This window comes from Podarcis cretensis, assembly GCF_951804945.1.
Source record: "Podarcis cretensis genome assembly, chromosome: 14".
NCBI lineage: Eukaryota > Metazoa > Chordata > Lepidosauria > Squamata > Lacertidae > Podarcis > Podarcis cretensis.
In genome coordinates this window covers 55095043-55118457 of record NC_137183.1, presented here as the reverse complement: position 1 = coordinate 55118457, position 23415 = coordinate 55095043, and the positions used below count along the sequence as shown (strand labels likewise).

Below are 23415 nucleotides of genomic sequence, written 5' to 3'. Positions count from 1 at the left end.
AACCTTCTCCAGCATGTATGCAAGCACATTCGTGTCTGGTTGCAGGTACACTGAGAAGTGCGATCTCATGCTTGTGCACGCACATTGGCACATACAGGGGAGAAGAGGGAGCCTCCCTCTCTCTGCGTTTCTTGGGAATGGTCAGTGTGGCCCAGGGAAGGCCCAAGGGGGTTCCAGCTTGCCTTCCTTTCCCTCCCCACCTCCGCCAAATACATCTCGTGTCTCGTTCTTCCTGCTAAAACCAGGAAGTATACCCACCCAATGACCTCTGCCTGGTGCCCCACCTGTAATCACAACCGTTCTCTCTCACACAAAAACACAGAGAGTCTTGTGGGTCTGTATTTTAATTATATAGAAACATGGAAAAGCATCAACAGGTTGCCTCTGAGAAAGAGCATGAAACTCCCTGCTGGGTCAAAATACTTCACAGATGCATCCGGAGTGTTCAGAGCCAAGAGCCTTTTTGCATTCCTCATGTCTTCCTATGCAGCAGCCCTTGGGACGGACGGGGCACCCAGGGCAGGGCGCCAGAGGGCGTGGACTTGTGTCTTAAGGGGGTGGGAGGCCACAGCATCAGGAAGGGGGGGGCACATGCCAAACTAAGGTGATACCCGCCATCGAAACGGAGCATTTGGCAATGGACGAGCCCCCTCTCTGTGGAATCTCGGGACAAGCCCTCTTGGCCCTGCTTTGTCCTGTTGCTCATCCATGCAATGTCGTGGCTTTTCTGGAGGAATTAGTGCAAAACCAAGGGGGTGGGGGGGACGGAGGTGTGCACAGGGCCTTCACATTTCTGTTAAGTCACAGTTAAGAGCTTTAATACAAACGGGGGAAAACAAACCACATCACAGAACAGAACTGGGACAAGCAGACTCCCAATTACACAAGGTATTTACATTTGGGGAGAGGGGTCTGGATACAGGGGCTTCCCGGGCCGCCTCATGGCCTCGATATGCCAAGGAGAGGCAAAGAAGACTGGCATAAGGACATGGCCCAGGGCACAGCCCCCCACCACCAATAATGGGGAAGGGAGCTGGGCAAGGGGTGCAGAAGAGCCTTGCGGAGGCAGCGAAGCTCACGGGGGAATGAGGAGAGGAAGGGACTACTTCCTCAGGGGCCCAAGCTGCCAGCTGCCCTTCCCCCAGCTGCCCCTGAGCCTGGCACGGGTCACGCAGCAGCAGCAGCAGGCAGGAGACACCCTGGCTCCTGTTGCCCTCTCCTCTGCCGCCCCAGACCAAAGTAGAAGAGCAGCTTTTGGCAGGGTGCAAAAGGAAAAGTGGGGGGCAGCAGCAGCCCCCCAAACACAATGGCCAAGGTTTTGCTTTAAAAGAAAACCACCCAACATGCCCCATGATTCATGCCGTGCCTGTGGGGACAATGGAGGTCTGCGGCACCTTGCCTGCCACTCCAAGGAGAGGTCAAGAAAGCAACCATGCCAGGTCTTGGCCCCCTTCCTCACCCTCCCCGGGAGGTGCCCCACAGGGATGAGGTTTCCTCGCACATAAGGACAGCCCGTGGCCCCTCTAATCCAGCATCCTGGTCTCACTGGCCAACAAGATGCCCGTGGGAATCACGTGGCCAGATCCTAACTGAGAGGTGCTGGAGGCAGGGAGCCCCCACATGCACATGAGAGAGAGAGGGGAGGGGGGCAAAAGAGGCCGGCCATAGCTTGTCTGCTTGGCGGTTGTGGCGCCCGCCCTGCAGCTTCCCCAGGGACCCCGCGGTCCTGAGGACTTCAAAGCTCTCTGCGCAGGAGGGAGGAGGGAAGACACAAGCGGGGGGAGCGTTGGGCACAGGTGAGTCGGGCCAGTGGCGCCAGGAGGGGAGTGGACATCTCCTGGCCCAGCGGGCACTGCTAGCACATGCGCTTGTACGTGTAGATGTAGGCCTTGCAGTTGGGGCAGGTGTGCGTCACGTCCTTGAACTCATCTATCAGGCAGGGGATCAGGCAGCAGCCCAAGTCGCACCTGGAAGGGGGGAGAGGAGGCGCCCGCCGTGAGGCCAACAGGCAGACTGAAAAGCCCCAAGCAGCGCCAAGGGCACACCCACCTCCTCGCCCAGTCCAAACGCCCCATTTTCATGCTCCTGCAGGGAGCAGGAGCTAGCCAGACCACAGCAGGAAAACTCATTTATAAAAATATATCTATACCGCTGTGTCGGAGAAATACATCACAGCGGTTGACAACAATGCAAGAGCCATAATAGGTAAAGGTAAAGGTAAAGGTACCCCTGCCCGTACGGGCCAGTCTTGACAGACTCTGGGGTTGTGCGCCCATCTCACTTAAGAGGCCAGGGGCCAGCGCTGTCCGGAGACACTTCCAGGTCACGTGGCCAACGTGACATCGCTGCTCTGGAGAGCCAGAGCCGCACACGGAAACGCCGTTTACCTTCCCGCTGGTAAGCGGTCCCTATTTATCTACTTGCACCCGGAGGTGCTTTCGAACTGCTAGGTTGGCAGGCGCTGGGACCGAGCAGCGGGAGCGCACCCCGCCGCAGGGATTCGAACCGCCGACCTTTCGATCGGCAAGTCCTAGGCGCTGAGGCTTTAACCCACAGCACCACAATATCATACAGTAAAATCCTAAAAAATAGAAGCACGTTAAAAGCAAAAGAAAAACCAGGCAGCAGTAGAACATTGTGGGAGGGTGTGTTCTTAATGGCCTGCCCAGGCCTGGAGGAATATATAAGATTTCAGCAGGCATTTAAAAGCTGGCACAGAAGGCAGATGCTGAGCTTACTGCAAGCTCTCACAGCCTTCTCCCATTTCAGCCAGATCAAACACCTACAAGCACTGGCTTCCTCCCTTTCCCCCTATTCCTTATTTGCAAATTTATTGGGGGGCGGGGAGAGAAAACAAAAACATGGTCAGCTGATGTTAACAATAATTATCCTAATATATTCCTTTTATTATTAATTGAATTGATTCGCCCAGGGCAGGTGACAAGAATTGAAGATCACAATTAGAACGGTGTAAAACAAACTGCAGTTGCAAGAATAGGGTGGCTCCTGAAATATATGGGTATCGCGTGTCAGAGGGCGAAAAGAGGAGCGACCAGCATGTACGAATACGTGTACCTTGAATGCACCAGGTGCGCCTCTGCAGGGAGAAAGTCCCACAGCTCAGTGGGGGCCACGGAGGGTGGAGGAACTACCAAGAGAGCCCCCTCTGCCCATCTAGCGCCTGAGAGGGTCTGTGAGGAAGCAGCTGGCTCCAGGTATTTGGGGCCTGAGTCATTTAGGGCTTTAAACACTAATATGACCACCTTGTTCATACACCTTGTTCTGCAATACTTAGCTAATTGGGAACCGCTAGATAAAGTGGATGAGTCATGGAGGTGGGTGGGCGAACTTCATAGCGCCTAACTTATTTTTTAGTTGCTGGTTTTGCTAATAGTGTCATACACATGATAACTGTGTGGCTGAGGATTTGTTTATACTGTATGATTTATGTGGTACTTGCGATGTTCTACTGGGAGCTGGGGGCACTGTTATACAGGGGTTTCGCTCCTTCCTCCTGGGCCGTGTTCAGAAAGTGGGGGGGGGATGAGTGTTCATATCCCTGGGCTCTCACTTGTGGGGTGCCTCAGGGTTCGGTCCTCTCCCCCATGCTTTTTAACATCTATATGAAGCCGCTGGGAGAGATCATCAGGGGGTTTGGACTGGGTGTTCATCAATATGCAGATGATACCCAGCTCTACCTCTCTTTCAAATCAGAACCAGTGAAGGCGGTGAAGGTCCTGTGTGAGTGCCTGGAGGCGGTTGGAGGATGGATGGCGGCTAATGGATTGAGGTTGAATCCTGACAAGACAGAAGTACTGTTTTTGGGGGACAGGGGGCGGGCAGGTGTGGAGGACTCCCTGGTCCTGAATAGGGTAACTGTTCCCCTGAAGGACCAGGTGCACAGCCTGGGAGTCATTTTGGACTCACAGCTGTCCATGGAGGCACAGGTCAATTCTGTATCCAGGGCAGCTGTCTACCAACTCCACCTGGTACGCAGGCTGAGACCCTACCTGCCTGCGGACTGTCTTGCAGAGTGGTGCATGCTCTAGTTATCCCCCGCTTGGACTACTGCCATGCGCTTTACGTGGGGCTACCTTTGAGGGTGACTCGGAAACTACAACTAATCCAGAATGTGGCAGCTAGACTGGGAACTGGGACCACATAACACCGGTCTTGAAAGACCTACATTGGCTCCCAGTACGTTTCCGAGCACAATTCAAAGTGTTGGTGCTGACCTTTAAAGCCCTAAACGGCCTTGGCCCAGTATACCTGAAGGAGCGTCTCCACCCCCATCGTTCTGCCCGGACACTGAGGTCCAGCTCCGAGGGCCTTCTGGCGGTTCCCTCACTGCGAGAAGCAAAGCTACAGGCAACCAGGCAGAGGGCCTTCTCGGTAGTGGCGCCCGCCCTGTGGAACGCCCTTCTATCAGATGTCAAAGCGATAAATAACTACCTGACATTCAGAAGACATCTTAAGGCAGCCCTGTTCAGGGAAGTTTTTAATCTGTGATATTTTAGTGTATTTTTCTATGGCTTCTATGGAAGCCGCCCAGAGTGGCTGGGGAAACCCAGCCAGATGGGCGGGGTACAAATAATAAATTATTATTATTATTATTATTATTATTATTATTATTATTATTATTACTCCGTTGCTGTTATTTGCTGTTTGTAAGCCACTCTGGAAAGTGACGTAGAACTGAAAGTGAGTAAGAAGAAGCCGCAGGATGAGACCCAGCCCCTGCCTGCCTCCCTCCCTCCCTCACTTACCCCACAAAGCAGCAGAAGAACCCCAGCAGGAAGTTCATGAGGCCGATCTCGTGCGTGATCTTGGTGGTGATGGCCTGCTGGCAGTGCGGGCAGACGGTCGGGACGGGGGCAGCCTGGAAGATCTCGCCCTGCAGGACTGTCACGGTGGCCGCGGCCCCCGAGGGCACCAGCACCGTGGCCGTCTGGCCCCCCGCAGGGGCATAGGGGCCGGCCGGAGGGTAGTAGCCCATAGGGGGATGTGGTCCTGGGGGCATGTAGTAGCCTCCTGGAAGGAAAGCACACAAAAGGGGGGCACTTAAAAAAAGAGAGACCCTCTTGCTTCCTGCTTCCCCCCGGGCATGGGCACCCCTTGCTCCCAGATGGGCATGGGACCAGTGCCAGCATAGCTGCCCCCTCCCTGCAACTCCAAACAGGGAATGGTCAGCAATACTTAACGCTTTATTCAAGGAAACCAAAGCAGCGCAAGCCTAGTGGTCACAGCAACTCTTCCCAGTAGGCCTTGCTCGTATGAGGCAGTGGCAAAGACTGAAGGTCTCCGCCTTCCCACAGCTGCCCAACTCCCCTCCTCTCCAGGTCCCCCCCCCCCCCAGTAATCGGAGACTGCGCCTGCACACAACCAATCTCTGCTCTTCCCTTTTCATTTCTCTGTGTGTTCTTGGAGACCAGCAGGGAGGGGAGCTGGTCGTAGCAGGAGGGGCTCACTGGATTCTGCAGTAGCCTGATTCCTCTCTGCCCCTTGGCCGCTCTTCTCCCGCCTCCACTGTTGCCTCTGCGTCTGGACTGCTCTCTGCCCCAGCCTCTTCCCGCTCACTAAACCCTGTTGCCTTTTCTGTTTCCCACACTTCTTGCTTCCTCTTCTCCCTCTGGCCACTCACTCTCATCCTGCCACCAATCCCCGGCCTCTGAGCCTTCTGCTTTTCTAGGTCCCCCACTTCTCGGCAACCCGCCAGCCCATGATGCTCACCCTCCTGGCCACCAGGCAGCTCCTGAGATGCTGCTGCCTTATGGCAGGACACACACACCCTCACACACACACCCCTGCCCTGCCCAAGGGAGGTGTATCCATCAAGGGGTCGTTCTCCTGCATGCCCCCTCCTCTGCCCACCCACCCCCAACTCACCAGGTGGCATGTAGGGCACTGAGCCATCGGTGCCCATGTGCGGGGGGATGAACCCCGGCTGTGGTGGAGGTTCGTATGGCGGGGGTCCAATGTCCATCGGGGGCTGCGGGGCTGCTTGCGGCTGCACCATTGCAGGCGAGACTCCGCCTGCAGGAGGACAAGGGCGTCAAAAGAGGGGCAGGCTGCTCAACCTGTATTTTCGGCTTGTTAAGCCATGTAATCATGACCATATCCCCTCGAGAACCAGCTTAAAATTTTGTTTTTATGTTGATACGCTTATATGAAGCAAAATGTTTTGCAACTGTTATTTCGACACAAGGGAAAATCAACCCAAAATTAATTAAAAGAAAGGGGACTGTCTGCATCTGCGGAGCTTAAGGCAAACCCTTTCCCAGGACTGTGGGGAGTGCAAGGAACAGCCCCCCCCCCCCGGCTCAATCTCAGCTGGACAAGACCATCCAAAACTCTCCGGAGGATGTCCAAGAAAGTCTCCAGGAAGCCCCTCTCTGGACGCAGAAGGGGAGGTGATTCTTGGCCTAAGCAGCGCTCCCCACTCTTCTCCCTCCCCATGCCCTTACCTGCTGGGAAAGGGTAGCCATCCTTCTCTTCTATGAGTGGGGCAGAGGGTCCCCCCGGGTAGGGTGGAGGTGGGTCACTCGACATGCTTTACGGCTGGCCTGGAAGAGAGAGAGAGAGAGGGAGGACATAAGAAGAATGGCTCATTCTGACCACAGATCCTGTCCTCGCAGTGCCCAAACAGAGGCCCCAAAGGGAAGCCCAAAAGCACCAGAGGCACTCTCCACACCTGCAATGCCCAGCTGCTGCCACCATTCAGAAGCACCGCTGCCAGCAAAGCCATTGGGGCTGTTAGACACCTCCGACAGGCCTGTTTCCCATGAATTTGCCTTATCCTCCTCTTTTACAGCCATCCAAGTTGGTGGCTGTCACTGCCTCTTGTGGCAGCGAGTTCCATAGGTTAACCATGTGTTGCAAGGAGGAGGACTTAATTTTGTTTCTCATGAATCTCCCAACCATCAGCTTCACTGGGTGTCCCCAAGTTCTGGGGTTTTAGATGAAGATGATGGACTATATGGAATTTGCCGAACTGACCGGGAGACTCCGAGACCGGAGAGAAGAGACGGTGGAAGAAGACTGGAAGAAGTTTAAAGAATATTTGAAAAAAATATGTTAATATTTAAATCTTAGACTAGCTTTGGAAGTGGATATAGCCTGTAGGGTTAGAAGTAGAAGATAGTGTATTTTAAAATAGTATTATTTGTAAGTGATAAAATGTGAAGATTTTTATGGTAAAAGTAAGTGTGATTAAAAAAATGGTTAAAAATTATGATATATGAAACTGCTAAAGATGAGGTAAAATGAAAATCAGATAGGGGGGACTTGGGGAAGCACACCTAACAATGTTTAGAAAAAAATAAGGATAAGACAAGAATTTGTTTGTGTTGTTTGTATTTCTGTTTGTATTGTTTATTTGTGTTATAAAATGAATAAAAAATTTTTTGGGGGAAAACAAACACAAGTTCTGGGTTTTTGAGAGAAGGAGAAAAACTTTTCTCTATCCACATTGTCCATCATTTTTTAAACTTCTGCCCTGTTGCCGGTGACTCGCCTTTTCTCTAAACTAAAAGGTCCCAAACCTCGCAACCTTTTTTCACTGGGAAGTCACTCCACGCCTGTCGGTCCTCTTGGATGCCCGTCTCTGAACCTTTTCAAGTTCTACCAATACCCATTTTGGGGGTGAGGTGGCCAGAACTGTACCGTGATGGAGAGGGAGGACAGGGGTCGGCGGGTGGGTTGCTGCAACCATGCCATGGGGGGGGGGGGGCGGTGAGCGAGGAAAATCAATCCCACAGGCAGAACCAGGCGGATTGTGTGTCCTGGGAATCAAGGGGCCCGATTCCCTGTCCTGGCTCAGCCTCAGAGAAGAGCAGAGAAGGCTGCAGGGAGGGAGGAAGGGCCAAGAGCAATTGATCTGCCTTCCCTGTGACTATGAAGCCTGCCCCCGCCCCCTGCCCCACATATTTATTTATTTTATAACATTTATACACCGCTTGGCTGCAAACAAACAAACCTCAACGTGGTTTACAAAAGGGGGGGGGGAGGACAAATAAAAAGGGAACAGATTAAAGCATACAAAAAGCTAAAATAGTAAAACAGATGGAAATTTGCATCAACTTTCTTGGCATCCAGGTCAGCCTGTTCAAACAAGCCTTGCCTTTAAAAGTACAGTGCAGGCTCCTGATTGATATCAGTAGGCAGGGGGGTCCCATATGCCTATCCCCCCACCATCCTGAACACCCCCCCCCCAAATTAACCCTGCTTTAAAAAACAAAACAAGACTCAGGCTTTTTGCTAGAGTTCCCATTGACACATTTTACAGTGGGATCTACTGTCCACACATCTCAGTTTAGAAGTTATAATAAAACAGAGGCTGGGGGGTGGGGGAGACTGGCCCAGGGTGGTGGTATAAGGAGACCCCCCCTCCCTTGGTAAGAGGCAGTTGCCACCCAATGACCTGCGCAATCTGGTTTCGTTTCCCAGGCTCATGTGCCAGGATCCAGTTGCGGCTGCCTCCTGCGCTGCGCTGCGCCCAGGACAGAGAGCGGCAGCCGGATAGAGAAACCCACAAACACAGCAAAACAAAATACCCTCCAGCCACAGATTGCAGAGGGCGGCCTTTCTTGACCAGTAGCCATGACCATAGCTATCAACGTTTCCCTTTTTTAAAGGGAAATTCCCTTATTCCGAATAGGATTCCTCGCAAGAAATGGGAAAAGTTGACTGCTATGGCCACAACTCGGGTAGCCCAAGCATCATCCTCAAAGCTTCCTGTGCACACATCTGGACCACGCTGAAAACCCAGCGGTGCCGCAAAAAGGGCTCCTTCCAAGGCGACAGGATCCCAGAAATTATTATTATTATTAATAATAATAATAATAATTTATACCCTGCCCATCTGGCTGAGTTTCCCCAGCCACTCTGGGCGGCTTCCAACAAAATATTAAATTACAATAATCTCTTAAACATTAAAAGCTTCCCTAAACAGGGCTGCCTTCAGACGCCTTCTAAAAGTCCAGTAACCACCCCATCTGCAGCATCTCACCTTTGCAGAGGAGCAAGGCTGCCGTGAGACAAACCTGCTGGAATCTTGCCCTCTGCCGCATCCGGGGCTCAGCTCCACGTCCCCGGCCACAAGTTGGCCTGAAGAGGCGCCTCCTGAAGGCACTGGGATGCTCCCCCCCCCCCCCAGCTGCAGATGCAGGGCTGGCGCACACAGGGAGGATGCGCTGGCCGATCCGGAGATGGAGAGGAGGAGGCCAGGCTCTCTCCCGGCCTGGTCAGCCGGAGTCAGAGAAGGGCCCCCTGCCCCCCCCCCCCCCGCTGCACAAGGCCCGGCAGCCGCAGAAGGGCAGCCAGAGGGTCACTGGCCACAAGCGCGGCTCCTTCCACTGCGTGATCTCAGCGGCGCCACGTGATGCAGCCAGGAAAGCAGGCCAACCTCGCTGGGAACCAACCAGGCAGGGGAGAGCCAGGGCTTCGCGGCTCCAGTTCCTCCGCCTGCTTTTCTGCTGGATCCCTGGAAAAAGAACCAAAGTCGCCCTCTTTCCTTGCACTCCTTTCTCCAGCAAGGGAAGGCTTTGGGGAGCTGACGGCTGTTAAGGAAAGGGCTGGCACCGTGCCGTTGCTATTGTAATTAGTTTTAATAGATCCTCTATATCGACCTACGGGTTTAATTCTAACTATGTTTAATTATTTTTTAATGACACCCCCCCCCCATGCTTTGAGCTGTTCCTATTTGTATCTGTAAGCCGCCTTACAACATACAGTGGTACCTCGGGTTACATACGCTTCAGGTTACATACGCTTCAGGTTACAGCCTCCGCTAACCCAGAAATAGTGCTTCTGGTTAAGAACTTTGCTTCAGGATGAGAACAGAAATCGTGCTCTGGCGGTGCGGCAGCAGCAGGAGGCCCCATTAGCTAAAGTGGTGCTTCAGGTTAAGAACAGTTTCAGGTTAAGAACGGACCTCCAGAACGAATTAAGTACTTAACCCGAGGTACCATTGTACTGTACAGTCATACCTCGGGTTACAGATGCTTCAAGTTGCATTTCTTCAGGTTACGGACCGTCGAAACCGGGAAGTACTGGAACGGATTACTTCCAGGTTTCGGCAGTCACACATGTGCAGAAGCGGTAAATTGCGCTTTGCGCATGCGCAGAAGCACTGAATCGCAACACACACATGTGCAGATTCACTGCTGCAGGTTGTGAACGCTGCGGGTTGCAAACGTGCATCCCGCACGGATCATGTTCGCAACCCGAGCGTCCACTGTATTAGGGTAGAGCAGGAGACTTCTTAATCCCATGTTGGGCAGAATACTTTTGCATTGCAGGGGTTGGACTAGATCCAGAACTGTCTTTCCCATACGGCTTAGTGGTGCGTCACGCCAGGGCACCAGGCTCTCAGGGGCACCCCAGCGAGTGGGGGAGCTGCATGGCTTTGCTGATGGCCTCCCCTTTCCCTGTACGCCCGCCAGCTGCGCCCAGTCAACCCACATGGCTGGCGGGTGTGCAGCCTGTCTCCCAAGCCTCCTCAGGAGGAGAGTGATCCCTGCAGAGGCTTGGGAGGGAAGCTGCATGCCCGCCGGCCATATGGTTGGCGGGCACGCAGCTTCCCTCCCAAGCCTCTGCGGGGATTGCTCTCCTGCAGCAACATGGGGGAGAGTTGCACCCCCCCCCAATGGCTGGCAGTGCGCAGCTTCGCCCCCCATCCGTGGTAATTTGGGGGCGCTGAGCGGATATTTGCACCCCAGCGCCGCATCTGCTGAAGACGGCCCTGTAGATGACCCTCGCAGTGCCTTCCAACTCTGATTCTACCAACAACAAATACCTCAACTTCCTTGTTGCAGCTTCCATTAAGGAAACGATTCAGGGCAGTGGAGGGAGGTTCTCCTCCAGCACTGCCTGTAGCCCGAGATGGGCTGTTTTTTTAAAAACTGCTGGACCTAAACACACTGACACACACCAAGAGCCGCCTTGGACTGCGGTGCCGTTTTCAGTGCCCCGGAACAAAGCCCCTCTTTGTGCAGAGAGGCTCCCAGGATTTCTGCTGCCAGATGGGAGCCAAAAACCTCGCCAAACTCCAGGAGCCTTTGGGCTCCTCTGCCAGCAGCTGAGCACCATGGAGACCATCCTGCAGCAAGCAGGCCCTGAATCCCAAGTTATTTCCTGCATCGCACAGCACTTGCCAGGCTCCTCGCAAGCAGCTGGAGCGGAGCCAGGGGAGCCTTGCAAGCGATCCAGCCCAGGTCTTCTAGGCGGCCTTAGCAAAAACTGGCCGCTGGTCCAGGGGCAAGGAGGAGGGAGGGGGCCCTTTGGGGCAGGCCGCCCCATCAGCCAGGAGGCCCCCCCCCAGCAGTTCCATGGTTTTCACTCTGCATGCTGACATCTTGTGATACGAGAAAGTGCAGCTTATACATAGTTTAAATGCAAACAAACAGGTTTCCACAGTGCTAGGAAGAACCTGGCACATGTCTGGAGGAAAATTCCAAGGGTATCGTGTGAATAAGTAAATAAATGAAAGTATTCCGCCCTGCGCCCTCCACATGAAACAGTTTTGACAAGCGGACTGGGCAAATTCACCTGTTCATCTTGTGACATCATTATGTCACATGATTTACATGATCCCTGCCCACCTGCCAAATTCAGAAACGGGGAAACACTTGGGAAAACATCTGACACGCTCTTTGAGGCAGCACAGCACCCTCTCCTTTCAAAATCGTCAGAAACAAACTTAAAAAGCAGGCGGGCTGCTTCAAACAGAGCTGCAAAATAAGGCCTCCGCCCCCAGCAGTCTTTTCAGCCTAAGCCCTCCCAAAGATCTTTCTTGAGGGAGATTCTTGTCCTCATGGAAGCCCCACATTCGCCCACCTGCCAGAGGCTCCGAGGCTGAACGGGCTCTGCATGGAGACAATCCCTGCCAAGGCTGCCTTCTGCCCGTTCCCACATCGGCCGTGGGCGCCTCAAGGAATACGAAGAGAGCTTGCCAGAGTAAACAGTCAACTCCTCTGGGCCTGGCAGGTGGCAGTGGAAGAGGCCCAGAGGCAGCCGCCGAGTGGCATGGCCTCCGCTGCCACCGACAGCATCTCACTGGGGTAGGAGGAAGAAAGGTGCAAAGCCACAACACTTCCGCACGTTCCGTGTGCCCCCTCAGGCCGGGAGTGGGCCGGAATCTGGCGCAACCGGGTCCTTTGCAGCAGATCTGGAAGCATTTCCGACTCTCAGTTACTGAACAAAAGCAGCTCCACCCCTGTACTGCGGGGATGAAGTATGTGTGGGGTAACCAAAAGCGAGCCCCTTTCATTTGTGGCACTCAAAATATATATGCCCAGAATAGTGTACGAGGTCTCCGACCGCCAGGCTGCAGTTGGTGGCTCTTGCTGGTTATAGCCTGAGGTCTGCCTTAAGACACACAACTGCCACCAGCTTCTTCCACATAAGACAGGAAAGATCGAGATAGTGCCCCAGAAGCAAGAGCCCCTGGCGCCGACCCAACACTCGGTAAAAGCAGCAAACATGGGGCGAATGGAAAGTGAAATTACAGGGGCTTTGGCTATGAAAGGGCAGACAGGAAAGAGTTCACTCGGACTGGCCAGGAGCGAAAATGCTGCTTGCAGCTGCAAAGTTATATCTGTTACCATCCGCCAGGTTCCAGGAGAAACATTCAAGAAGAGAAATATGAGCCTGAAACGGACTCCAAGGTGCCTGCAAGCTGAGGAACCTGAGATTGGTGACACTTGAGTTGTGGGAACAGGGCGGCTCTTTCACACACCCATCCCAAAGATCAGCTGCAAGAGGGAGAAGGCGGGGGCAGCTGGTTTCTGACTAAAGGACCTTCTGGGGGTGTCCCTATAAGTGGGGGGAGAAGGCACACCTGGTTTGCCAGAAGCATGTGAAAAGGAACCAGGGGTCTTAGCAAACCCCAAGCTAATGTCCAGATCAAGGGAAGTGATAGTCCCACTTGATTCTGCCTTGGCCAGAGCCCACCTGGAGTCCGGGGTCTAGTTCTGGGCTCCCCAGTTGAAGAAGGATATTGACAAGCTGGAAGGGGTGCAGAGGAGGGCAACCAAGATGTTACAAGTTCTGGGAACCCAAGCCTGATGAGGAACGGTTGAGGGAGCCGGGGATGTTTAGCCTTGAGAAGAGGGGATGAGAGCCATCTTCTGAAGGGCTGTCCCATGGAAGAAAGAGATGGAAAGACACAGCCCTGCACACAATAGAAGAATGGCTGATAAAATTATGGGACTTAATTGAGACGGCTAAGCTGACATGTTTAATTGCAGAAAAAAACATTACTAACATTTGTTAAGGATTTGAAATTTTTTATGGCCCTTTTGCAAGAAAGAAAACAAAGTTGTAATATCTGGGTTTGAAGACCTAAAAAGTACTGGCTTATAGAAGATAGAATGGTTGGATTTTAAAGAATGAATATAACTTGTAGCTGCAGAGAGAAGACAGTCCTTTTATTCTAGTTTTAGTTTTTTCATTTCTTTTCCTTCTCTCTTGTTTTCTCCTTCCTTAGATTTCTCCTTTTCTTGTATTTTCTTCCTTCTGAGTTTGCTCTTTTTTAGCTGAAGTACCTGTTTTATCTAAGTATATTATAAAAATATTTTTAATGGGTATTGTCAGAGCTGCCCGAGGTCCCAGCTCACAAAGGACCAACGCCAGTCTATTGTTGTATACAAAAGTCTTTATTGAAGTGCAGTTTCGATTACAAAGCCGCGGCGCGCAGCTCTACGTCTTAAACCCTAGACCGCTGAAGCTCCGTCTGAATCTCCACCCCCCAGACACCAGTTTAAGACTCTAGCCTTGCTCCACCTCTTCCTTTGCTCTTTCCTCCTCTGGGTCCGCCTGTCCGCTGGGGTCTTGCCCTTTCTGGACTCTTCTGACGCTGAGTCCCCTGAGTCTTCCCCCTCCCTCCGGCGGGCTTTAGGACCTGGTTCCCAATCCGGGTTACCTGCTGTGCCGCGCGCCTGTACTTGAACTTGGCGCGCGCGCCCAGCCGACAACCTTCCTCCTGACCGTTACACTGCTCCTGTCACTGCTTCCCCCTTCGGAGAGGCTAGCTGGACCTGACCTCCCCTCCGTTCCCTCACTCTGCGATGGAGGCGTGGCCAGCCCTGATTCATCTTCTCTCCCTGCTGGAGGAGAAGCTGGTCCTGATACATGGGACTCTTCCCCCCCACTACGCTCTGGTGGAGGAGCTGGTCCTGATCTCTCGCTGCTGCTTTGGGAGTCCCCGCTGGCCCCTTGCTTCTGGTGTGTCCCCCCTGGGACCCCCCTTGCCCTGGCCATCGGCGCCCCCCTCTGGGAATCTTCTGATTCGCTGGAGAAGCTCATGGAATCTCTCGTGCCACTTTCATACTCCCCTACGCTGCCCTCAGATTCTTCCCCTTCGCTCTCCATTTCCTCTCTCCCCTGTGCCTCTGCTCCTGAGCCCCTGACAGGTATATATATCTCTATTACTTTGAATAAGTTTCAACATATATATATATATTTAAAAAGATGGAGCCAGCTTGTATTCTCCCGCTTCAGGGGGCTGGGGGGGTAAGACTCGAACCCATGGCTTTAAGTTACAAGGGAGGAGATTCTGACTCAACATCAGGAAGAACTTTCTGACAGTAAGAGCAGTTTGACAGTGGAAGGGTCTCCCTTGGGAGGTTGTGGTCTCTCCTTCCTGGGAGAGGCTGGGTGTCCATCTGTCAGGGATGCTTGAGCTGAGATTCCTGCCTTGCAAGGGGTTGGACTAGATGACCGTAGGGTCCCTTTTGTCTCTATGATTCCATGATAAACAAGTGAGGCTTGGGTAGGGGGCAAGAGGGAGAACAGCCCCTTCCCTTCAAGCCTTCTCTTCCCCAACATGTTTTTCTCCATCGCAGGCTGGTTGCCAGCTCTCCCCTCTTCCCCCTCCAGCAGGGCAGATGGCCTCACCCCACAGACTTGCACCTTCAGATGGGGCAGAATCAGCACCAGGCAATGTGCACACAGACTCGCATCCTGAACGCTTTCCCATCTCCAGCTGTGCCCCTTTGAGTCATTTGCCAGTCCATGCAGCAGGGCATACTCCTCGCATGCTCAGGGGCCACCACAACTCAGCCCCCGTCCCTGGCAGAACCAGTGCGATAGGCCAGGGGTCAGCAAACTTTTTCAGCAGGGGGCCGGTACACTGTCCCTCAGACCTTGTGGGGGGCCGGACTATATTTTGGAAGAAGAAAAAATGAACAAATTCCTATGCCCCACAAATAATCCAGAGATGCCTTTTAAATAAAAGGACACATTCTACTAATGCAAAAACATGCTGATTCCTGGACCATTCGCAGGCCGGATTTAGAAGGCGATTGGGCCGGATCTGGCCCCTGGGCCTTACTTTGCCTATCCATGCAATAGGCCTTCCTTTCCTTTTCTCCCCTCTAGCCTCTATTCACAAAGACCAGCGGATAGTGCTCTCTGAAGCACATCCTTTGCTTTCATAACAACAGCCGCCCAGTAGCGATTTCTGCAACAACCCAGGCAAGCCTGCCTTAAGTGCCTTGTTCCGGAAGCAGGCAGCGCCCGGGCAAAGCAGCGAACGGGCAACACCTGTGCCAAACGCCAAGAAGTCAGCCATGGGATTACCTAGTGGAAATGCTGGAAAGGCACTCTGCCCATGCTCTGCGACATTCCCTTTATTCCTACACACTCCAGAGCTGAGAAGTGATTTGACACACTAAAGATCATTGGCTATTTGCTTCTGTTTGTCCCATGAGTGCCCTTCCCTTCCTTCCTCCAAGGACCTTGTGGCCGGGGAGATCAAATTTCAAAAAGTCAGAAGAAAAGGAAAAGAGTCTTTGAGAGGGTTTTTGGGGGGGTGGGAGGAGAGAAAGACCATTAAGGAGAGAGGCTTAAATAATTAAATGTTGTGTGGGGTCTTCTTCTTTGGCGATCCCTCGTCAGTGGCGTAGCGTGGGTTATCAGCACCCGGGGCAAGGCAAGTAATTTGCGCCCCCTAACCCGTGGATTTGCGCCCCCTAACCCGTGGATTTCCCTAACCCCCAGATGTTGCGCCCGGTGCGGCCGGCCCCCCCTGCACCCCCCACGCTACGCCACTGTCCCTCGTAGCCGAGTTAGATTGTTTTCCATAAACACGGTTTTAACAATGAGTCTGTAAGTGACTGTGGAGGCCAATTCTGAATCCACACATCCTTCCACAGTGGGGACATAGGTTTCCAGGGGGAGTTGATCCTTTGCGTCCTGTGTTCGAGTGTCTTTAAAGCCCAGGACACCTTTGGTCAAGGCTGCTCTCCAATCGGAGCACTCACAGGCAAGGGTTTCCCAAATAGTGGTGTTTATACTTCATTTTTTAAGATTTGCCTTGAGACAGTCTTTAAATCTCTTTTGTTGACCACCAGCATTACGCTTTCCATTTTTAAAGTTCAGAATAGAGTTGTTGCTTAGGAAGACAATAATCTGGCATCCACACAACATGACCAGTCCAACTAAGTTGATGTTGAAGAATAATTGCTTCAACACTGGTGATCTTTGCTTCTTCCAGGAAACTGGCATTAGTTTAACTGTCTTCCCAAGTGATGTGTAAAAATTATATATATCGGGGGGGGGGCGGTATGCAGAGACCAACATTTCCCCTTCTCATAAACAATTAAAAACAGGTTTTGCTAAGCAATTAGGTGCAGGGCTAACAAGCGCAAGATTAATTTACGCTGGGGTCTTTACGCAGGCTTCCTCAACCTTGGCCCTCCAGATGTTTTTGGCCTACAACTCCCATGATCCCTAGCTAGCAGGGCCAGTGGTCAGGGATGATGGGAATTGTAGTCTCAAAACATATGGAGGGCCAAGGTTGAGGAAGCCTGCTCTAATGCCTCAGGAGGTGATGCCACTGGCTTGCATAGCTTTAAAAAATGTAGAAAGGATAAGCAGCCCATTAAGCTGTGCTAGCCAGATAGAGCCTCCTCATTCCAAGGCAGTCTACCTGCCAGTGGGCGCTGATGGGGCCCAAACGGTGGCAAGGCTGCTGCCTTCGCAAGCTGCTTCTGGGCTTTCCCTTAGGTTCCACCACACAGAAGCACCCAGAGCAGTGTTTCTCAGCCTCAGGTCCCCAGAGGTTTTTGGACTACAACTCCCATCATCCCTGAGCTCTGGCCTTGCTAGATAGGGATGATGGGAGTTGTAGTCCCAAAAAATCTGGGGACCCAAGGTTGAGAAAGGCTGACCTAGAGAAATTTATGACAGGCAAGCACCTGTCATGCATGCCAAAGGCCTCAGCTGGCAGAAGACGAAGCTCCATCTGGTACGCAGGATGAGACCCTACCTGCCCGCAGACTGTCTCACCAGAGTGGTGCATGCTCTGGTTATCTCCCGCTTGGACTACTGCCATGCACTCTACGTGGGGCTACCTTTGAAGGTGACTCGGAAACTACAACTAATCCAGAACGCGGCAGCTAGACTGGTGACTGGGGGCGGCCGCCGAGACCACATAACACCGGTCCTGAAAGACCTACATTGGCTCCCAGTACATTTCTGAGCACAATTCAGTAGACCTGAAGGAGCGTCTCCACCTCCATCATTCTGCCCGGACCCTGAGGTCCAGCTCCGAGGGCCTTCTGGAGGTTCCCTCCCTGCGAGAAGCCAAGTTACAGGGAACCAGGCAGAGGGCCTTCTCGGTGGTGGCACCTGCCCTGTGAAATACCCTCCCATCAGATGTCAAGGAAATCAACAACTATCTGACTCTTAGAAGACATCTGAAGGCAGCCCTGTTTAGGGAAGCTTTTAATGTTTAATATGTTATTGCATTTTGGTGTTTTGTTGGAAGCCGCCCAGAGTGGCTGGGGAAACCCAGCTGGATGGGCAGGGTATAAATAATAAATTATTATTACAGTGGTACCTCAGGTTAAGTACTTAATGCGTTTTGGAGGTCCGTACTTAACCTGAAACTGTTCTTAACCTGAAGCACCACTTTAGCTAATGGGGCCTCCCATTACTGCCACATGATTTCTGTTCTCATCCTGAAGCAAAGTTCTTAACCCAAGGTACTATTTCTGGGTTAGTGGAGGCTGTAACCTGAAGTGTATGTAACCCGAGGTACCACTTTATTATTATTATTAGACTCTCACCCGAAATCCGGGCAGGGCGGAGCGAGGTGGGCTCAGCCTGAGGCACAGTCCTTGCAGAAGAGAGGGCAGAGCCTCCCCGCGCAGGAGCAGTCTACCTCCCAGCCGCCAAGGAAGGCCGCCAGCACCTTGGTGCCCCCCTCTGGCACCAGGCTGGCCCCCCTGGGCAACGAGGCGCGGGAGCCCCCCTCCCAGGGCCAGCCGGGTCGCCCCCCGCCCCTGCCTCCCCCTCCGGGGCTGCTCAGCCACGCTGGCATCCTCACCTGGCTCTCTGCGCTCGCCTGCTGCCCTCCGACTCACGGAGCTGCTGTCGTCGCTGCCGTTGCACCAGCTGTTTCCTCTCCGCAAGGGCGGCGCGGGGGCCGATGGGAGGTGTAGTTCTCCGGCGGGAGGCGCAAACCACACCCCCCAGCATGCACCGCGCGCCGAGAGGAGACCTCCGCGGTGGGGGGCGTGGCCGGCGGGCAGGGGGCGTGGCCAGCCGGTGCGGCGAGCCAAAAGCCGGGGAATCCCGGAGGCAGATGCAGAAGACGCGCCTCTCGCGTGCTGGTGCAAAACCTGTTCACCCCCCCCAAAAAAAATGATGCAATGCTCTGCTGTTAAAATAAAATAAAGAGTTCTTCAAACCTATTCAATTTGGGGCAATTAAAATGTTAAAAGTTGAAGAAAGCTTGTGGAAGGAGGAGCGTTAAGGGATATAGAAGTGTACATCTGGTTAATTTGAATATGTTGTTATTGAATATTATTGAAAATGTATATTATTGAATAATGTATACCTAATGTATCAGCCGCCTGGGGTGTTTCACTGTTTGTATTTTGGTGATTGGTAAAAATTTATATATATATAGAATAGAATCATAGAATGATAGAGTTGGAAGAGACCACAAGGGCCATCGAGTCCAACCCCCTGCCAAGCAGGAAACACCATCAGAGCACTCCTGACATATGGTTGTCAAGCCTCTGCTTAAAGACCTCCAAAGAAGGAGACTCCACCACACTCCTCGGCAGCAAATTCCACTGTCAAACAGCTCTTACTGTCAGGAAGTTCTTCCTAATGTTTAGGTGGAATCTTCTTTCTTGTAGTTTGGATCCATTGCTCCGTGTCCGCTTCTCTGGAGCAGCAGAAAACAACCTTTCTCCCTCCTCTATGTGACATCCTTTTATATATTTGAACATGGCTATCATATCTCCCCTTAACCTCCTCTTCTCCAGGCTAAACATGCCCAGCTCCCTTAGCCGTTCCGCATAAGGCATCGTTTCCAGACCTTTGACCATTTTGGTTGCCCTCCTCTGGACACGTTCCAGTTTGTCCGTGTCCTTCTTGAACTGTGGTGCCCAGAACTGGACACAGTACTCCAGGTGAGGTCTGACCAGAGCAGAATACAGTGGCACTATTACTTCCCTTGATCTAGATGCTATACTCCTATTGATGCAGCCCAGAATTGCATTGGCTTTTTTAGCTGCCGCGTCACACTGTTGGCTCATGTCAAGTTTGTGGTCAACCAAGACTCCTAGATCCTTTTCACATGTACTGCTCTCAAGCCAGGTGTCACCCATCTTGTATCTGTGCCTCTCAGTTTTTTTGCCCAAGTGCAATACTTTACATTTCTCCCTATTAAAATTCATCTTGTTTGTGTGTGTGTATATATATATATATTACTATATACAGTGTATATATATGTGTATATATATATATATATATATATATTATACACACACACACACACACACCGTATTTTTCATCCCATAGGACGCACTTTTCCCCCTCCAAAAATGAAGGGGAAATGTGTGTGCGTCCTATGGGGCGAATGCAGGCTTTCGCTGAAGCCTGGAGAGCGAGAGGCGTCGGTGCGCACCGACCCCCCCCCCCCCCCGCTCTTCAGGCTTCAGGAAGCTCTCCGCGAGCCATGGGAGAGATTGAAAAGTCTCTCTAAAGTCTGTGGCAGGATTTGAATGGCTTCCGTGTTACGATGGATATTTATAAGAGAATATATTATTGACGATTAAAAAGAAGATGGAGATTAATAGTGTACTAGATAAAATAAGCGGTAGTGCATGATGGGGTGGTGGGAAGCCGCAGGGAACTCAAGAAGAATGTACAGTGAACAAATAATGTGATTTTCTTTTTGCATTTCTGTTTTGATCCTATATATGTTTCTTATAGCCTTTTAGTATTAAAAAGCATTTAAATTAAAAAATAAATAAATATATAGATTGAAACTCACGTCCTTGTTCTAGATGCATACGGGCAAGTTCTTTCTTGTGGTGTTAACTCGTGCTGAGACTGCCTTGCCTGCTCACAGAACTGTAGGATTTGGGAGGGATCCCAAGGACGTGGTCCATTTCCACCCCCTGCAATGCAGAATTGCAGCAAAAACTGGGATGGCTCCGTCGGGAGAGACTCTTAATTCCAGGGAGCCCCATCTCAGGCAAAAGATTCCTGCACTGTGCGGGATTGGACGAGATGATCACCAGGATCCCTTCCAACTCTCCGATCCTGTGATTCCCTCCCCACCTGGAATAGCAACTGAGAGGGAGCAACTGTTTGTTTCTTTAACAACCTAGGAGAATCAGAGTAGCCTGCTGTTGGGTGAGGCGAATGGCCCTTCTATGCAGGACCAGCATCCTGTGTTGTCCTAGGGTCCGGCCAGGCAGCGCCTCTGCATCCTGGTTAGTAGCCATCCTGGTTAGTTGCCCAATCGTCTTTTAAAGGCTGCTTCCTGTGGCAGGGAGTTCCGTAGTTTTAACTCTGCGCTGCATGAAGAAGGACTTTCTTTATCTCTCCTGAATCTCTGGAACTCTCTGCCACAGGAGGTGGCGATGACCAACTTGGATGGCTTTTTAAAAGGTAAAGGGACCCCTGACCGTTAGGTCCAGTCGCGGACGACTGGGGTTGCGGCGCTCATCTCGCTCTATAGGCGGAGGGAGGCTGTTTTTCCACAGACAGCATGACTAAGCCACTTTTGGCGAACCAGAGCAGCGCATGGAAACACCCTTTACCTTCCCGCCAGAGCAATACCTATTGATCTACTTGCACTGGCATGCATTCGAACGGCTAGGTTGGCAGGAGCAGGGACCAAGCAACGGGAGCTCACACCGACCTTCTGATCGGCAAGCCCTAGGCTCTGTGGTTTAACCCACAGTGCCACCCGCGTCCTTTTTTTAAAGGACTGGGCAAATTAATGGAGGAGAGGGCTGTCAATGGCTGCTACTAGTCACAATGCCTCTGTCGCCTCCACAGTTAGAGGCAGCAGCGCTGGAGACCACAGGCTTGGGGAGGGGTGTTGTGTTCAGATCCTGCCATTGTCCGCATCCAGCAGCTTCTTAAATTCTTACTTTGGGTAGATATTTTAATTTTATTTCTGGTTTTCTGGTCTGATCAATTGCAAGGTAAGTAGTTCATCAACCAAACAGTTCTGAAGACATTAAGGAAAATGATATATAATGGAATTGAAAAGGATGTTTAAAATAACCTTTGTTAAAAAAAACAAAAAACAGAAGCTTTTCTCTTGAGAATTATAGGGACAGAACTACCTAAATTGTATATGATACGGAAAGGGGGGGGGCATGTCTTCTTCACCTTCTTCTTCGCTACAATATATCAATTTATTTCCAATTGTCAATGTCAAAAGGGACTAAAATCTATAAAATTCATAGAAAATCAATGTGCCAGTTTGCTCAATTTCTCTAGGACTCCATCACCCCTCCCCTGTCCAGCATAATCCCTCAAGCAAGGTGTTAAGACCCTAATCCTGTCAAATCGCTCTGATCAGCCTTTCCTCCAGGCAATGTCAGGTGACAGACTATGCATATTTGGAACCATTGTTTTCTCATCCCCAGGAAGTGTTTATCTGTGCATATCTCCAGCTCTGCATATTCCCCCTCCCTCCTCCATATGTTAATCTGTGTAACCCAACCTCCCTTTAATATATTCATGATGTAATCTGTGTAACCAAACCTCTCTTTAATGTATTCATGATGTGTTTTGCACTGTATTCTGGGACATGGAGGGAGTTTCAAAAACTCATGTCACCCCTTTCTCACTGTTCAATCTCGCCTTGAACCTGTTGCGCAATAAACTTGGATCTTCTGCTGCTTGCTCCTGTCTCCGGCTGAGCTCATTTTCCTCCGCAGGGACCCACGGACTTAGTCCGATGAGCTGGGTGGCAGAGCAGCCTCGCACCCAGATTTTGCCGTAACAGTTGGCGCCCAACGTGGGGCATGCGGTTCTCCCGCGTTGCTGACCAGGGGCCCCGAAATCTTCAGCCGGCACCAGGCCATTTTGCCTGGGAAGATCCTTTGGACCCCCGGCCATCTTCCGGGCGGTAATCGAAAGCCCCAGGAGTTCAGCCGGGGAGCAAAGAGGGATCCAGCCGGCTTATTCATCGATCCCGGGATCATCATAGAAGACGCGTGAGTATAAGGAAAAGGAAAATCCAGTGCACTGGTGGGAAAGGGGTGGAAATCTCCTGGCAACTGAATTCTCTGCCCTCCTCTCTATCGCTCCTTCTCGCCTGTCTCTTGGTCCAATAGGTGAGAGAGACCGTGGACTGCTGCTCGACCCAAAAGGGGGGTTCTGAGCTCTATCTCTTTCTCTATAATTCTCCAGCCAGCCGCACCAATTGGGAGCCTGAAAGTAAGACGGAGAGACCCGACTTGAAAGATAGCCGACTCTCCGCAACGGGTATCCCAGTTGAAAGCAAGGGATTGGAGTTCTTTTTCCGAACTTCCCGAGCGTCCTTGCTAGGGGGCAGGAAGTGGTCTTGCTTTCTATCAATTAATCCCAGCCGCACTGGTCGGTGCCACGTAACACGTTTATCGTGCGTGAGCCCGCTTCCAAAAGCAAGGGGGATTTTTGGTTCAAAACTCTATCCAGGGATCACCCAATCTGGCACCGCATGGCGCGGGCGTTCAGTAGGGCCCCTTTTCCTGAGATTGTGACGATAGGTAGGAGGTTGCCAGGAGGGATAGCCCATGAGGAATTGGGCAGGATCGGCAGAGTGGAAAAGGACCCCAGGTTATTAAATAGGAAAAAGGAAAGGAATAGAAAAGAAACCGAGTGGGTAGAGCTCGTTAAACTGTTAGGAAGTTGCCAAGCAACAAGGAAAAGGAAAAACCCTAAATAGCCCCCTGTACAAGTTACCCAAATCCTAATCAACCCCTCTCTTTCTCCCTTCTCTATCCCCCCCCAAAAGAAAACAACAACAAAAAGCAACAACAACAACGCATGCATATATAAAGGGGTACCCAGTCAACTAAGCATTGTGAGCCCTGCCAGTTTGGTTAACTGGTGGTGTTTGAAGAGGCAAGGAGGCTCTTAAAACCATGTGGGACCTTCCTACTAATT

The 23415-nt window shown here is 51.8% G+C and overlaps 1 protein-coding gene across 2 annotated transcripts; it reads right to left on the bottom strand.

The window, feature by feature from the left end:
* Nucleotides 1–328: 328 nt before the first annotated feature.
* Nucleotides 329–18424, bottom strand: CDIP1 (cell death inducing p53 target 1). Of its 2 annotated transcripts, none has more exons than XM_079954055.1 (5): nucleotides 18332–18424; nucleotides 6465–6563; nucleotides 5887–6033; nucleotides 4767–5031; nucleotides 329–1967 (listed from the first exon to the last, which is right to left on the bottom strand). In XM_079954055.1, exons 2-5 carry the CDS (start codon nucleotides 6547–6549, stop codon nucleotides 1856–1858), a joined length of 609 nt encoding a protein of 202 aa, XP_079810181.1. In that variant the 5' UTR covers nucleotides 6550–6563; nucleotides 18332–18424; the 3' UTR covers nucleotides 329–1855. The 2 variants fall into 2 exon arrangements, with proteins under 2 accessions (XP_079810181.1, XP_079810182.1); XM_079954056.1 differs by lacking the exon at nucleotides 18332–18424 and adding an exon at nucleotides 9042–9193.
* Between the last annotated feature and the right edge of the window lie 4991 nt (nucleotides 18425–23415).